The sequence below is a fragment of the Mus caroli genome, chromosome X (assembly GCF_900094665.2).
Source record: "Mus caroli chromosome X, CAROLI_EIJ_v1.1, whole genome shotgun sequence".
NCBI lineage: Eukaryota > Metazoa > Chordata > Mammalia > Rodentia > Muridae > Mus > Mus caroli.
Window position 1 is genome coordinate 7437917 of NC_034589.1, and position 18522 is coordinate 7456438.

The 18522-nt window shown below is 37.2% G+C and overlaps 1 protein-coding gene across 9 annotated transcripts in view; it reads right to left on the bottom strand.

The window, feature by feature from the left end:
* Nucleotides 1-18522, bottom strand: part of Cask (calcium/calmodulin dependent serine protein kinase) — a 323785-nt gene that overhangs the window by 79887 nt on the left and 225376 nt on the right. For 6 of the 9 annotated variants that reach the window (XM_029473084.1, XM_029473083.1, XM_029473082.1 and 3 more), the window contains exons 9-11: nt 16976-17059; nt 8227-8326; nt 4984-5001 (exon numbers count right to left, since the gene is read on the bottom strand). In XM_029473084.1, coding sequence (XP_029328944.1) covers nt 4984-5001; nt 8227-8326; nt 16976-17059 — 202 coding nt within the window. The remainder of the gene's footprint in view (nt 1-4983; nt 5002-8226; nt 8327-16975; nt 17060-18522) is intronic. The other 3 variants (XM_029473085.1, XM_021152785.2, XM_021152784.2) reach the window with 1 other exon arrangement.

Genomic DNA, 18522 nt, shown 5'->3' on the forward strand with positions numbered 1-18522 from the left:
ACACACACACACACACACACACACACACACACGTTTAAGCAGTTACTAGTATTCATTGTGGATCAATATTGTCATATAGGAACCAGGCATTCTTTTCCAAGATTGAAGATGATGTTTTCCCTATAAAACCCTAGAGTAAATTCTAACTGCCTTACAAGCTTTCTCTAGGAGATAGCTATCTAATGGCATAACTGCAGACACCCTATTAGCTTTTGTGTTATGGGCTGGACTTTTAGAATGTCTGGTTGAGAAGGATGCTTCAAAGGGTCCTTGATTAAAGAGATTTTTCCTAAACAAATTTTGAAGAATTTAGTGGTAAGTATTAGAATAGATGGTTTACCCATAGGAAAAAAATTTTTTTTAGACATAGAGTCTTACTATATAGTTCAGGATGACCTCAAGTTCCTGATTTTCTTGTCTCGTGTTCCCGAGAGATGGGATTACAGGTATGAGCTACCATGCACAGAAAAAAAAATCATAATGGAAATTATCTTCATAATAACACACATATGACAATTTATGTTTTTATCCTTGCTATCTTATATGACTTTACAATAACCTGCTATGTAGGCAAGTGCTTTTGTATTTGAAAAACTAGAGGCTTATGAGGGTTCAATGACCTATCCAAGGGCCACAAACAGACCGGGAGCAGAGGAATGAATGCTAGCACCCACCTGGGACTCCTGTTGCAGTGCTCTTCTCTATTGCCTCAAACCACAGATTACCTTTAGCAATGCACCCGAATCATGTGTTCAGTAATGCTGTGCTTTGCAATAACTATTTTCTTCTTCATTCCATTTGTATTTACCATATGAGGTTCTTTTCTAGCATTTGGGCCACACTTTTATTTTATCATTTGTTTTTCAAGACAGGGTTTTTCTGTGTAGCCTTGGGTATCCTGAAAAATCACTCTGTAGATCACGCTGGCCTTGAACTCAGAAATCTGTCTCCTGAGTGCTGAGATTAAAGGCATGTGTCACCACTACTTGCCTTTTTTAAAAAAAATATTATTTATGTAAGTATGTGCGTGGCTATATATACCTGTGTACATGTACCTGTGAAAGCAAGATGAGCTGGAGTTATGAATTCTCTTATGAATCACCCGATGTGGGTCCTGGGAACAGAACTTGTGTTCTCTATAAGAGCAGCATGTGTTATCCACTGACCAATCTGCTGGCCCAGACTTGGCCCAAACATTTTCATTGGTAAATTTACTAAAAGCAATTATACCTGCCTTAGGGTAACATTTTACACTGTTCATTCAATAATCAATCTTGTTTCTAAAAATTCAGATTGAAAAACTATACAACTGAATTTTAAACACTTATACTTTTCCAAAGAATCTCCCTTCTAAGAAAGGTTTTCTGAAAAGTCTTCTGTTACTATTATGAAACAACAGTCAAAATAGCAGAAATATATCAACTACTTTAAAAATGTTTTCTAGGTCTATTTATTTAAAGAGGAATATGTTTTTAAGGTCAATCAAAGCTTGGGATACAGAGCAGTTTCATTATAAGAGTGGAAAAGTCTCACAAAAAATTTTACCAAGTAAAATTAAACCCAAAAGGACGACAGAAAAACAAACAGAATACTGTTTAAACTAAGAGGTTCTCAGCGCTGATGTGGGCTCTCTCCCAACCCCTTTTCCCCCCACAGAGCAAACTCTGAGCAATTCCAAGCAGGCAGAAAGTCTGACAACCACCTAGGCCACAGCTTACTGTATGCTCTATCACATGTATTGTCAGCTATCCCTCTGGCAATTCATCACATTTCTCCTTGTTACAGTAAGTGGCAGAGTGGCTGACACCAGTCACTTCCTCATAGAGACTTCAGCAAAGATTTCAATTCTTCTCTCAGATACAATTCAAATACAGCAAAGTACATGCATCTTAAGTTTACCATTTAATGGTTTTTGGTGCTTCCACATTTACCTGGCAGTTGTTTCAGGGAAGATCCGCGTGCATTTCTTGTTTACATGTAGAACTATGCCTATCCCACAAGTGGCTCACTAATGCACCACTACACCACTGCACATGCACTCTCCCTTGCAACATGATACCTTTTCTGAGATAGGGTCTCATAATGCAGCTCAGGCTGGTCTTGAAGTTATGATTATCCTGTCTCAGCCCCCTTTGGGAGCTGTGATTATAGGTGGGAACCCTGTCCCCAGCCAAGTAATATAATGCTGAAAAAATTTGTCTTTCCAGGTGTGGTGGCATATGCCTTTAATGCCAGCATCAGGAGACAGAGAAAGGCAGATCTCTGAGTTGAAGGCCAGTTTGGTCTACTACACAGTGAATCTCAGGCTAGCTAGGGCGACATAGTGAGAGACCTAGTCTCATTTTTTTCCTTACTCAAGTATACGTTATTAATTTAAACTTACCAATTTAAGTGTACAGTGTTATCACTCAAAAAATATCCCCCCTTGTCAACCTGCAGTCTGTTTCTTCTCACCACCATCTCATAGCCAACAACTTTTATTTTCAATGCATGAAAAATAAAGCAAATTCAGGCTTTCAATCATGTTATAAGCAACAGTGAACCTCACAGTGGAAACTGTATTTTGAGTGCTGGCAGGTGTACTATATCCAATTCTAGTTGTGAAAACTTGGATATGATAGTAAATGTCTTAGATTCTTTGTGTGCAGATTATGGCACAGGTACCTCAAAAATGTATTTAGCTTAAGTTTCTTAAGGAATTCTACATATACATTTTATCAGCACACAAGGGCTACAATTCTAGTGACATTATGTTTATTAAAATAGTCTGTTTCCAAGTAGTAACATTCTTTTTTAGTTTTTTTCTTTTAGTAAACTAGACAAGATCTCTGTCTATGCTGGAACTCACTATGTAGACCAGCTTAGACTTGAAATTGTAGAGATCCACCTGTCTCTGCCTCCTGAGTTCTGGGATTAAAGGTGTGCACCACTAGGCACAAATAGTAACATTTTTGAGCACCATTTTTCAAAGTATTTTGACAATATTCTGCTAGCCTTAAAATGCTCATTTGCGTTGTTTTATACAGACTGGTAGGTATGACCGATAGGATGTTCCTTCCCAAATATGGTGATAGATGTGGCTGACTAAAAAAGGATAGAAGAGAGAAAAAGGGAAAGGGGAGAGGAGGGAGGGAGGGAGGGGAAGAATAGATTATTTGCTTGCTCGATTTCCATTTCTATAGTCACCGGCATGGATATGTCATTAGCCTCTGAACCCCTAAGATCTGGTCCCCTGCTGTTGACCACACAACTACTTCTCCTGGCATGGGGCCTGAGCATAGAGAATGTTACTTCTGATGCAAGGTTAAAAAACTGTCCCTTGTCTTGGGAACAATGAGGAACAACCCCTGCCTTCCCCTTAGTCATTTATTTGGGGCAGCAAGCTGATGGGTTGTGAACAGCCTTGTTGACAAGCCCACAGCCAGTGAGGATTAGAAATTTTCTATTCCACACTTTGAAGGCCATCCAGAGACTGCCCGACCTGGGAATCTATCCCATATACAGACACCAAACCCAGACACTATTGCTGATGCCAAGAAGTGCTTGCTGACAGGAGTCTGATACAGTTGTCTCCTGAGAGCCTCTGTCAGAGCCTGACCAATGCAGATGTGGGTGTTCCCAGCCAACCATTGGGCTGAGCACAGAGAATCTAGTGGAGGAGTTAGGGGAAGGACTGAAGGCGCCGAAGGGGCCTTACCTGGCATCAATGGGAAGAGAGGCCCTTGGTCTTGTGAAGACTTGTGTAGGAGAATGCCAGGGTGGGGAGATGGGAGTGGGAACACCCCCATAGAAGCAGGGGTGGGGGGATGGGATAGGGGTTTTCTGGAGGGGAAACCAGGAAAGGGGATAACATCTGAAATGTAAATAAGTAAAATATCCAATAAAAAATGATAATTTCTATTAACTACTGTGCGAGCTGCAAAATTCTGAAAGGTGGGCAGAGGCACTTATCAAAGCCATACCCTACTTGTGATCCACAGGTGCTGCCATTCTCAGCCACAAACCACTAGTATATGGTTAGATTTTTGTATTGTCTGTAACTTTAGCTATAAATAGTAAATGCAACAAAAGTGACAACTCAGTTCATTGTTAGCACCCACATTTTCTAATTTATCTTTGTCTCATTACTTTCCTTTAGTCAGCATTACTTTGAGGTAAATTTTAAATTTTAATTGCATTTTAAATACTAATATTGTTGTAACCTACCCTCTTTATTGGGAAAATTTCAGTTTTACACACACACACACACACACACACAGACACACACACACACACACAACCCCCAAACACATTGTTGTTTGTGTATGTTCTGTTTGTGCATATTTTGTACAGCTTAATTTTTTTACATATTCAAATTATATCTCTTTGCAGTTAAAGGATATCTATTACTCTTACTTGTTATTTATTTTCTGCAACAAGGTCTCACTACATAGCCAAGACTGGTCTCCAACTTGTTACCTTCCTGCCTCAGTTTCCGTGAGTGTGAGACTGTATCAGTATACCTGTATGCTTCCCGGCCACTGTATCTGATGATGGGGGTTATTAAAAGACACAATTTCAGAGTTTACTTCACAGCTTTTGTATCAGTAATAAAACCATTCATGTGTAACAAAATTGTCGAAAGAAAACTCACTTACCCTAAAAGTTTTCTTGGGAACCAACTTCAAAATAAAATGTTACCTTTTCCCCATAATGAATATATTCGTGTTTGAATTTCAAATGTGAAATAATATTAAGTATAGTTGAAATTTTAACACTGCCTCCTCCCTACCACTTGAAAGAATTGAGAAATTCAGCTGTATAACAATGCCTCAGGAAATCAATATATACAAGTTCTTATTTTATGGTCAGACAGTGTTAAAATTCACTTTTAAACATCTAAACACAAGCAGCCATGGAAAAACTCAAGCCAATTATGAACCATGCAGAGCCAAACACTTTTGCATAAAGATAAACCTTAGAGGAAAACAAAGGGATACCTACTTTCTGCTGCTAGAAGTCCTAGGAGGAAGGCAGCATATGGACAAAGGACAAATGTTATGATTTTAGAGCAAGCAGGTCATTAAGCCATAGTTGGGGCCCTTTAGATAATCCACAAGCACAGCCCCCATGCTGACCCCCCCCCAAATTTCAGACATTACTCTGATCTCATTCTAAATTCTTTGCTTTGAAATATGAGAACATTTTCATTTTAATTAAGTAACAAAGCAACAAGATACTGTTTATCATAAGAGTAACTTTAGGGAATCCAGTAAAAGCATAATGAATAAACTTCAATAATCAAAATGGAAAAGTATCTTTCAGAAAAAAATTACTTTGTATTACAATGGCACACCTAAACATGTTCTGCTTTCCTCTGGATGATAGGCTGTGAAGCTGCTTACTTTTTAGAATGTGATTTTAAATACTCACATTTCTCAAATGCATACTCTTATTTGTTAGTAGTTTTAATTTAAGGAAACAACATGCTGCATTTTGTGGCTAAGCAGCTTTAGTTACTGTCCCCAAACTTCAGAATGTTGTAAAAGGAATTTTGAAAAAAAATTGGGGGACAAAATTGGGATGGACAATTATTACTTTTGGTAGGCTTATCTTTTTTAAATGGACCCACTATAATTTCATCAGAATGGAAAAGGTATTTTGTAATGTGGAACACAAAGACAGTACGTTTAAAGAATAGGCAGCTGGTGAAATACATTGTTCTCTTGAATCTTCCCAGCCCTTGCCAAGCTCCTTTGATGATGGACTGTAGACTTTAAGGTGAACCCTTTCCTCCCTAAGTTCCTTTTGGTCATGGTCTTTATCACAGCACTAGAAAGGAAACTAGGTCAGTAGCTAGGTGGCTTCTCATAAGAAATTTCATGTCATGCTTTCAAGGAACATTTTGGTATTAAAACTCCATGGTCCAGGTAGATACAGTCAGCACCCTACAAGCGGATGCTCTGCAGTCATTTCTCTCTTGCATCTCAGGCTTGGATGCACTTGCAGGTAATTACAGAAAGTGCTCCTGGGTTTTTTCAGTGTAAAACAAACCCGTACAAATCCAAACATCAAGACAGGAAAAGGGTTACTTTGGGAATTTGAAATAAACAAGCATAAGGATAAAAGGAAGATTTTTTTTTTTTTTAGGTTTAGAAAGCAATGAAAATGCCAAAAATGAGATGGAAATAATGAAAAAATGTAGATATTTTCATTTACAAAAGTGCAAAGCTTTGAGTCCAGATAAAATACATAAACAGCTTTCTGCAGCTGATACACTACTGTTGGCTGCAGAAAGGCCATGGGCTGGCAGATGGCTCTCGGTTAATACTGTTGATTAGGGCAGAATGCCTTCCTCAATTTGCTTAGCATTAAAAATTAATTTTGGAAATGTATGATTTCTGATAACTATGTGAAATGTGTAGGAAAACATTACACTTGTCTTTAAAAATCTCCTTTGCTTCTGACTTGTGACTACATAAAAATTTCTCCTTTACTTGGGGTAGTGATTTCCATTTAGATTTTAATTTTACTTTTCACTTGATTCTAATTCTACTTTTCGCTTGTAGCACCCAGATAGCATCACTGAAAAAGTCCTTTACAGATATTTACCATGGCCATTTAAAATATACACTGCTTAGAAGATCATGATGTATCCAGAATTAAAGAGAAGAAAAAAAGAATGTAACAAGGTGAGACTGCAGGAAAGGAGGAAAGCCAAGAAGAAATGTTCAATTGGGAACAATTAATGTGAAATCCTGAAGGCAGCCTACAAGATGGTGGAAGGTTTTGTTGTTGTTGTTGCTGTTTGTTTGCTTGTTTAAAAACATAGAATTACACTAAAGGAACTGTTTCAATCAAATCATTTAAAAAATATACTAAAGAAGAGGACCAGGTGATAAAATATATTTAATATAAACAAGCATGTTTACAGATATAGATAATTTCTTTTTGTAAAGAAAAATTTCAATTCTTCCAGGAAAAGAACACTTAAGGCCTTATTAAGTTGTCAGTGAGCAGAGGAAAATATTAATTAAAGGCAAATTCTCAAGATTAAGGACTATACTGTTTTCTAGGCTCATTTTGAAAATGAAAGTAATGGTATAGTCATTGACCATAAACCCTGAAGAGATAATTTATTCTAAATATAGTAAAGCTGTGCCTCTTTCATGTCATCACAGATATAAAATAAAAATTATGCCTGGATCCATGCTCCCTAAATAGGGCCAACTGTAATCTATGCTGAAAGCTAGAGGGAGATGTTCAACTTCTAAAAATAGTCCAGGGGATGGGAACAACATATAGTAGGAAGAAAAGAAGGGCAGAGATGAAGTGATCCAGAGGACGTGGCCAGTCACAACCATGCCACAGCACAAGAGGAAGCCCAGTCACTTCTCTAAGATTCTGAATATGTTTGGAAATCACCTTTGCTCAAAAGAGGAAGAGTCATATCCCGATTGGTAAAAGACAAAAGGAGGAAGCACACACCTGCTGGACTAGGAAACTCAGTCTGGTCATTTTGCATATGGTATAGGTACATACTGATTGGCAAGAGCTTTTGAATCTGTATGTGCATGTATATGCATGAGAAGAGGGCAGAAGCTAAGCACTGACAGACAATTCCAGATCCTCCAGGGAAAAGCACTCTTCTACTGCTGACTGTAGGACATACTACTCATGCTGTAGGATGAGTCCTGAGTCAAGTTTCTAATGCTCGTACGCAAATATTAAAGAAGCCAGTTTAAAGAAGAATAGAAAAGAAATCAAATCAGAGGGGAAAATTCCACCACATAAAATTTTCGTCTCTAACAGAAGTAAAGCTGAGGTCAGATGACATATGACTCAGGAGCTAAGTAAATAAACAAAAGAGAGCCCATGTCTAATGTGCAAACAGGACATTAGAAGGTTTTGCAGTGGGAGAAGATGACCATCGAGATCCAGTGAGTCTAACTACAACACTAGAGGGAAGGAAATGCAGTTCAGAGTTTGGACTGTACAAAGGGGAAGAAGTATTGAGGTAAAAAAGAAACTGGCATAATGTTGGTTTGGGAGCATTCAGAGAGGACAGTTTTGGTATTCAAATAAAGAGGAACCAGACATATGTAAGTATGATTTTGTGGGTGACAAACTTCCTTAGAATCTCTCAGAGGACTTGACTAAATAGTCCCACAAAGACTATTCAGAATGGAAGTGAAAAGAGAGATGGCAAGTGATTCCCACTGGTGAATGAGCAAATTACCCAGTTACCTGAGGAGGTAGGGTCTTCAGAGAAATCTGGCAACTCTTCAGGAGGGTCCCCGTAGAAGGAATTGAATTTGTGACTTGACACAGCAGCTAGTACTGCACCCTAGCAGGAGAAGATGAAAAAGTACACAATTACAACAAACATGCAAACATAAGGCATTACTAATGGTTATTCTAAGCTTAAGGATTAGTCAGAAAGTGACATTTGTAAGTCACGCTGGCTAGAAGAGAGGGGGGTCACAAAACAACTTTGGAATACTTGATATGAATTCCATATGCAGAATGAAGTGTATAAGCGAATTACATTTTTGACTTGCACATATATTAAATGGTACAAAATTCTGTCATAAAATGATGCTGTAGAAGGATATTTAATGAAATAGGAAGATTCTTGTAATAAATCGTATTTTTTAAAAGGTTTCAAAACAGTGCATATTCTGATTTCTTTTTTTGGGAAAATAATTAACAATTATAAACTAATAAGCATATATCCGCATGTTAACAATGGTATCATGGAGGATTATGAGTTTCTCAGTTTTCTCCCTGCTTTCTTTGTGTAACAATGACTATGTTACTCTTGCACATCAACTCTCTATCAGACTACACATCTGAATCAACTACATGTAAATTGTTTTTGAGACTAGATATCATGAAGTACAGGTTGGCCTTGAATTTGCTATGTAGATGAGGCTGCCCCAAACTCTTGATCCAGTTATCTTTACCTCTTCCCAAGGTCTGGTATTACAGACACGCAACATCATACCTGGTTACAGATGGATCCTAGAAGCCACAGAGAGGACCCACTGAACCATAGGAGAGAAGCATTGCCATCCAGAGTGCTGCCATCTTTAGGACTACTGTGTGGGACAGCAATGTGAGTTACTGTTTTAGCAATAGGAAGAACCATAAGTTGCTATGCTTGCTTTTTAGCTTCGTCATGTTCTGGCTCCACAGCATTGTTTGAGTAGATCATTAATACTTTCTAGGTTTTCCTGTTCTTACATGGTGTATGCGTATACATGTGTATTTGAGCATGTTTATATGAATGTGCATGCATATGTGCATGTAAGGACCAGAGGTCTACACTAGGTGTCATTCCTCAGGAGTCAGCCACTTGTTTTCTGCAACAGAGTCTCACTGGGAACAGGGACTTGCTGATAGGACTAGGCTGGGCTGGGCTGGTCAGCAGGCCCCAGGGATCCTCTTGTCTCTGCCCCAGGGCAGGGATTGTGTATTCTCTCTTGTCCCAGAGGCCTCAGTGCTGGCCTTATTCTTATGTGTATTCTTATGTGGGTGCTAGGAACGGAACTCAGTTCTCATGCTTGTGCAGGAAGTACTTTCTGACTGAGCTATTGATCTCCTCATTTCCTCTCTAGGTCTTATAATCTGTAAACTGAGAGTATGAAAGGGGATGTGCCTTATTTTACAATTGCCTAAAGTCGTAATGTAAACAAAAGTGCTTTGAAAACTGTTGGACATTCTGGAAGTAGAAATCATTACTGAGCCCACTAAAACAGAGGCAGAACATGAGTGAATCTTCTACTGCTCTACATAGAATTGTTCACTTAGGTAGTTTAAATATCAAATCACTGAAGTGGTCTAAGTGTATCACAGTTTCTATGTAAATTTTAAATATTGAACTCATGAGTTTTCTGCAAGGAAAGATAAGTCTGCCATGCATGTAGGCACTTGTTGGTACATATATGACAATGTTAGCAGCATTTCCACAAGGTCTAATTTTGGGGGGGAATCACATTAAGTTTCTCGAAATATTACTTGAAAAATGGACTACAGGGCTGGTGATATGGCTCAGTGGGTAAGAGCACCCGACTGTTCTTCCGAAGGTCTAGAGTTCAAATCCCAGCAACCACATGGTGGCTCACAACCATCCATAATGAGATCTGGCGCCCTCTTCTGGAGTGTCTGAAGACAGCTACAGTGTACTTACATATAATAAATAAATCTTAAAAAAAAAAAGAAAAATGGACTACAGGAAGTGAAGAACCAATAAGATGTTGCATGCCTGCAGTTGAGGCAGGAAGATTGGGAGGTCCAGGCTAGCCTGGGCTACATAGCAAGATCATGTCTTGAAATAGCAGCAGCAAGAACAAAAAAGACAAAAAAATGGGAAAACCACAAAATAAAATACAAGTGGTTTTGAAATTGCCATTTGATGCAACTGCCTACATTTCCCACAGTATGAGGCTAAAACAAGGAAGCTTTTCTGCAGAACTTTATCAGCCACATAGGAAAATAGAGTGAAGGTTGAATTTTCTTTCTACAGAAGAATCTTATTTCACTTTGCATATTATACATGCTCCCTAAAAGCTAGGTGGAATGGAATTCTTATGTATCAAATCATATTTCCCACATACCCAAACCAGAATTTTAGAGATTTTTTTTTTATTTCCGAGTGAGTTGAGCTGAGTTTCTTTGTATGTTAGTGTTACATCTAAAGGCTTTCCCCAACTACTTCTGTAGTTGAAGATCTATAAACAAGTACTTAGACTGTTACTTAAAAGAGCCTGAGAGAAAAATAGCTTTGAAACAGTAAGTTCCTAGCAGCTTGGTTTATTTAGTTTCTCAGTTCAGTGACCATATATGGTTCTACTACCCAATGCAAGACAATTATGTGAAACAGGAAAACAGTTTCAAAACAGCTCAGATTCACAGAATTTTATTACAGTTTGAGACCCAATCTTGGTGATGAGCCATTCAAAAGGATTCGTTTCATAGGAGGGAAAAGTGAGGTCCAGACAGGCTTAGTGCTCTGTTATGATTAAAGATGCAATCACCCATGGTCAGAGCTGAGATCCATCCATTAGTCTTCCTAATTTAGGAGTTTTTATTCCTCTAGGAGTTAACTTTTTTTTTAAACTCTGTAAAGAGCCAGAGCATAAATATTTTAGGCTTTGAAGGGTACATATTTTGCTACTACTCAACTCTGTTATTAAAGCACAAAAGCAACAGACAAAATGTAAATGTATATGACACTGAATTTTAATAAAACTTTATATCCCTCAACAAGGTAGTAGGGTGGACTAGACCCCCTGGACATTGTTTGCCAACTCCTATAGTACACTTCTAGTGAAGAGCCTATTGGGTACAGCAATATAAATGATAGCTTAAATAAACATCTCTTATTTTTTTCTGGTTTACCCAACTTTGACAAATCTCTTAAAATTTACTAGGTATACTTTAGCATGTTTTAAGGATGAAACATAATTTTAAGTTAATACTATTTAAAATCTGCTAGGAAAAACTATGATAAAATTGCAACTTTCTGCTTTTAAAGAACTAAAATAGCATTCCTAAACTGTGTTTTCTTATAGTAAGGTATACATTTGCAATTTGCAAAAACAACAAAGTTGTAGAGAGTTCTCAGAAATCTCCCTTGTGTTCATTTCCTTTATAAATTGATTTTCTTATTTGACAATTTCTCCATGTATTTAATATTTTTTGGCCACCCCCACCTCCTGTATCCTCCCACGAAGTCCCTATCATACTTTCATGCCTTTTGGTCTTCTGTCTGCTTTTACTTTGTGACTTCACGGGGCGTAACCTGCATGGATATAGGTGTTGGGCTATCCACTGGAACATGGGTAACTTACCAGTGACTACACTAAGAAAGATGACTTCTCCCCTAGTAGTCTCAGTCTGCCATTAGCTTCTTTGAGTGGGTTGGCGCCCCATGAACCCCTCTCCCACCTATGACTAAATGTTTAGGGCCTCGGTCTTGTGCAGACTCTATGTAGGAAATCACAGTTGGGGAAAGTTCATGTGAGCCTTCTTGAGAGGAGGTTCTTCCTTGCTTTCTATATTAAAAGTGGCTTTATCCTCTTAATTGAACTGCTTGGCTGCAACTCACTGTAGCCCTTGTTTTGGATGGGGTGGTGGTGGTTTGCAACAGCACGGCTAGATATCCTAGGAGGGCTTTGAACTTGTGCTGGGATTACAGGCGTGCAACACCCTCAAACTACCATTTCCTAAATTGATTGCAGTTAATTCACTCAAACATAGACTATTGCTTCTATTTAGATATATTTTTTCCTTTAAAGGCCAAATCTTATATTTATGTTCCATTATATTTCAGTTTAATAGAAGTTATTTTAAATACAAACACTGAAATGAAAATTGTTATAATAGATAACTTCTGTGTATACAAAAATCAGTAATGATAGTGAAGGGGATGAAAATATTTTATCCCAAAACATGTTATTTTGATTAAAGATGTTTTTAAACTTAGCAAACATTTTAAACTATTTTAGAATTTCATACATGCATATATAATGTGTTTTGCTTCATTATAGAGAAATGTGCTTTCTATGGGTCAAAATAATTCCTGAAGCAAAGGGGATAACTTTTAGAGCAGATACCCTGTTGAGCTTGTTGCTAGATTGACAAGGTCATATACCAACAAACATCCCTTTGTTTATAACTTATTTAGTGGCCGATGCTTAGGTTAGAAGACAGTGTACCCTGTCGTGATACTTACATTTCCACTGTCAACTTGGCTGCACTTGGAATCACCAAAGCTATCAGCACTGCCAGTGAGTCTAGGAGAGTGTCCTAGAGAGGATTAACTGAGGAGGGAAGAGCTGCCCTAATTGTAGGCAGCACCATTCCTCGGGCGCAGGACTATGACTGAGTAAAGAGAAGGGGCTAAACACCAGCATTCATCTCTCTGGCTTCCTGACTGTGGGCACAACATGACTACTCTTTCATACTCTTGCTGTTATGCCCCCAGACCCTCTAACAGTGAGCCAAAGTTGGTTTTGTCAGGTATTCTGTTGCGGCAATGAGAAAGTAACTAATATACCACTTAAGGACCCTGTACCTCAGGGCACAGATCTTCCTTGCAGCCTAGATAACATAATCTTCCCAGAGAAATCACCCTTTACTTAGTTAGATTCCTAATTTCTCCCAGCAATATTAGTTTATATCTTGTATTTATTTTGATGGATTTATTTCTGAACATTTCATTTTTATGTTGCAGTGAATAGACTTATTTCTTAATTTCTTCTTAAGACTATTAATTGCTCATATATGTGTGGATATATATATATATATATATATATATATATATATATATATAATGAATCATTTTGTTCTGATTTATAACCTATACTTGTTTTAAACTTGTTATTTCTAGGGAATTTCTTGGGACTTTCTATAATATGGAATTGTGTCATCTACAAAGACAGTGTTATTTTTTTCCAAATGGAAGTGTTTTCTTATCTGAATATATTATAACCTAGGAATTCCTATTTCTAATATGCTCCAGATGATGCTGATCTGCTGGTCCAAGAGCCCCACATGAGGAGTATAGATTTGTTTCACCTTTCCTCAGTTCTAATTACTTACAATCATTCCTTGTATGAAAATATTACAGGGAATATTCTAGACACCAATAATTTAAATGTTTTAATGACTTTTATAATAATATATTACTATAATTATTGCATTTATTATTAATTATTATAAATCTTAATGTGCCTGATTTATTATAATTTATTAGAAGCATATTTATTTATAAAACAGCAGAATATATGCAATTCAAAACAAAATTTTCAGGCACCTAGTAAGGGTCTGGTATGTTACATGGCTATATTACTTGTGGAAAATAGTTACAAGGAAGTGAGTATAATCCTACAAGTATAAAAACTTCTTGTAGATAATTTAAAGGAAAATGATAATAAACAGTGAGAAAAGTCTAAGCATAATTACTTTAGAAGAAATAGAAGAAGAAGGATTATTCAGTAAAAGTTTTCAATGTTTTATACATTTTTTTTTTAGTGTTCCTCAGGCCTAGCAAGAGTGTTCAGTGGGTAAAGGTGCCTGCCTCATACAAGCTGCCCTCCAACCTCCACATGCCTGGCATGGCATGTCTGTTTCCTGACCTTGAGGCGCACAAAATAAATAAGAAGTAATAAAAGGTTAAAAGTTTCTAAAAGTTCTAAAATATTAAAGTGAATGACTAGCAAGACTCTAAAATGGCATACAATATTTATTTGGGAATTACAGTCTTTGTAGATTACTAAATCTAAGGTAGTACCATTAAAATCTTAATAATATATTAATAAAAATCACAAAGTTAATAGCAAAAGAAATCTTTGGAGCATTTACCACATCCTGGTATTCTTTTAACTGCTGTAACAGTAGCTCATTGGATCCTGCTACTCCTAGAAATTAGCTGCATTTCGCACTATGTATACTTCCCAGATAAAGATGACTGAAGCATAGAGACTTTAGGCAATTTGCTCAAGGCTTCCTGTGAGGGAGGGTCAGAACCAGGATTCACCCACTCACCATAGTTTGAGGTTCTCCTTGCATTGCTCTATACCTCTTATTTTTTTTCTATTAATCAAAATTCAGTAATTGGCTTTCAGCAACTTTTCAGTGAATTTTAGAATCATTTCTAAAGTAGTCTTAAAATTTTGGTTGCTGCACCATTTGAGGAACTTCAAATCAGTGTCTGGGGGTAAAGATGAGCAGGCACCTAGCTGTTTATTTGTGGAAATAAGCTGTGGGGTGGTGGGTGATGGAAACCAGGGAAGTTACCATCTCTGTTGTAGAATTTCATAGGAGAAGTATAAGAAGGAGAACAAGCTCCCTGAGGAAGGAAGGTGTTGCATGTGCTACCCTGGTAGCTGACAACTCTGGGAATGTAGCCTTAGCTGAAAACAAGCCCAGAATCATCAGGCTGATGTTTCTAATTCCACATAGCTTGGCGGGTCTTGAGTCTTTTAATAGCCCTGTAAAGGGATGTGGTAAATCCACATGACCCCTGCTTGTTGTGATAGTTTAGCTCTGTCCAAACGAATCTTAGTCACCAGTTTGGCTATTTTTGGTCCAGTCTGCTTCTGTGGCACCAGGGGAAGAGCATGTCTCCTGTGATGGGTGAGCTCAAGCCTGAGTGAAACACCTCTGTTTGGGCAATGAAGGCTCGACCTTGCATAGAGTAATGTTATGTGAAGCCAAAGCAGAGACAAGGATTAAAGAGATTTAGAGAAGAGTTAAGAAAGAAGCACAGACATTGTTTCTTTGGACAAAAAACTAAGTGCAAGAGAGCTGCCCAAATTTTACTCTGACTAGCTTTTCTTTCCTTTGAAGCCTATACCAGTTCAGGGAGATGTCAAAGTAAAGATGTTAAGCCTTAATAAACTTCTCTGGGCACCATCTCAACAATGGCATATCATTAATAACTATTTTTTGCCAAGGATTTTACAAAAAAAACATAGAGAAGAGCCCGTTTGAACTCCTGGCAACAAAAGAATTAGGAGAAAAGCTTAACTAAATATGCTCATCATTAACAGTGATGTGTGAAAAGTTCTCCTGCTGTTCAGCAGCATCCCACGTCCAATGGAATCTTCTAATAGGGTAGGAATGGTTTGTGTTTGTGCTGTTCAGTAAGGTAGCTACTAGGCCACAAAGCTCTTGAAACATGATGGTATGAATGGGGAACTAGCACTTGGATTTTTAAATTTTAAGTAACTTAGGCTCACACACCTACATGTAGTTAATGGATACCATTGTGGGCATTTCTGCCTTTCATGGTACTATTATACCCTGAGAGTCTCCTCAAAACATTTACATATAATTTCCAGCTGTGTAAAACCATTCATAATCTTCAAGGCATGAAGAATGATAAATAGTATTGTAATTTAAGACATCTGAAAATACTCCAGAAGTTTTGTAGCATTCTGTACTGTCAGCAACAACTGAACATCAAAAAATGTATAAAGTCTTCCAACTAGGACAGACTTTTCAATGGGCATCTAATTCAACCACTTCACCCATACAGGGTCTGCATCTGCCCTTGCCCAGAAAGAAATAACTTCCTTTGTAGCATCCCTTTAGTAATGTGATTAGATACTATTATCCAATCAGTGACTTCTAGAACAGACCTAACATGTTCAATACCACAGATCAAACAAACACCAATCATTTCCTCTGGATCTTTGTGGCCAGCTTCTGCTGCCCCATAGCATTTCCTCCCAGAGCTGGAGAGCTCCACCACTGAATTGTGGGTATTTTTCAGAAAGTTCTGAACGACAATGGCTCCCTGTGAGGGGCCATTATTCTTGTGCTCCTTTACGTTTTGAGACAGAGGGCAGGGAGAGTGGCAAGCAAGCCACAGAGAAAGAATAAAGGATAATAGGAGATCTGCAAACATTTTCTCATACATTATGGCAGTGTGCCTTTTATTTATTGCTTTAAGATGGTTGTTGAACCCTAGAGCCAATGTAAACTCAGCTGCAGTTTCCAGAGAACTAAGGTCACATTTAACAATTTTAAAGTCTTATCATTGTTAATTTAACATTTTGAAGCAGTGTCTCTATATAGCCCAGGCTGGCCTGGAATGCATAAACCTCCTGCTTCAGCTTTTTCAGTGGTGGTGGGATTACAGACACGTGCCATGTTATTGTCCAGATATTTATGTTTGGAAAAACATAGATAGATTAGATTCATAATGTAGCCATGTCTTTGCTATGAAGTTTAGCAGAACAAAACAAATCTAAAATATGATGTCTTCTAGTTGCTAAATTTTGTTTTGATTCATACTGAAATATTAACTTATTTATTTGATTTAAATACCCAAAAGTTTAATGAAATAGCAACAATTTTTAGAGATAATTTAGCTGTAGCAAAATTAATGGCCAACACAAGGATGTGATTATGGAAATCCAAACTGAACAGAAGCATGATTACAAAGTCCATCTAGTGAGCTCTTAGGGTCTTAAAACCTTACCTTTAGTTTTCTCCTTGCATTGAATTTCCTCAGTTGTTCTACTGTTTCTGGAAGATGGATTTTGTAGGCATAACGATCCCGCTCCTATAAAAGAAGATTATGATTATACATAACCGCTGAGAAAATCAAGAAGCTTAACATAAATTGTGTTGGTCATATTCTTCAATTTGACGTTGAGATTTTTAGGGAACTGGTTATTTTATTCTATATACTGATACAAGTTCTGATAGAGGTTCTACGAAAATTAAAATTGATGGCTAAATAATATTTTCTAGTAAGAATAAAGGACTTAGTAAGAATAAAGTAATAAATTATCTACTTTTTAGACAGTTATCATAATAATTATAAAAGTATGAAGTTATCTTTTTCTATTTAATTTTTTAGTTAGCATGCAAAATAATAGCTTTCTTTACAGCTTTTTTTTTGAAGACACACACACATACACATGTTGTATTGAAGTTGTCTTCATTATGAACTTTCAGGTAAAATGAGCTCTTTGGAAATGCAATTGAGGAAAATACGTAATAAAAAAAAAGGAGGAAAAAAAATGAAGTCTATACTGATTCAGCATTCTGTACTGTCAGCAACAACTGAACATCAAAAAATGTATAAAGTCTTACAACTAGGACAGACTTTTCAATGGCCATCTAATTCAACCACTGCACCCATACAGGGTCTGCATCTGCCCTTGCCCAGAAAGAAATAACTTCCTTTGTAGCAGCCCTTTAGAATTCTAAGAGAGTAATTTCAAACTCTATTTTAGAAGAATCAAACTAGATCCCTATCTTTTACTCTGCACAAAAGTCAACTCCAAATGGATCAAATACCTTAATGGAAGTCCTGAAATTCTAAAACTGCTAAAGGAAGAAAATGTAGGGAAACACTTGAAGATATAGGCACATGAAAGGTCTTTCTCAATAGGACCCTGGTCACTCAGGAAATAAGGTCAACAACACACAAATGGACCTCATGATATTAAAAGGCTTCTGTACAACAAAGAAATTGTCAATTGACTGAAAAGGCAGTCTATAGAGAAAAATCGTTGCTAGCCAAATATCTGACAGAAACGTAGTATCTGGAATGTAAAAGGACTAACAAGACCTAAGAAACAACCAACTCAACAACTGGGCTAATAAAATGGATACATCACCAAAGATGAAATAAATATGGCCAATAAACATTATGAAAAAAAATGGTCAACCTCATTAGTCCTTGGAGAATACAAGTCACAACTAGCCAGACTAGCAATCATTAAGCAAACAATTAACAAATGATGGGGTACTATTTACCTAGAGAGCAACTGAAATAGAGCAAAGTACCTAGCACAAAGGTCCAAGGAGTGAGAATGTGTCTCAAATGGCAATAAGTAAGTAAGTAAATAAATAAATGTAAAAAAAAAAACCTTCTTATGAACATTCAGACACAAGTCAGTCTTTGTATGAATATACACTTAATTTCTAAGGAACAGACAGAATGGCTAGGCCATGTAAATGGGTTATGTTTAACTTTTTAAGAGGCAGTCAAACCGTTTGTACAAACTGAACATA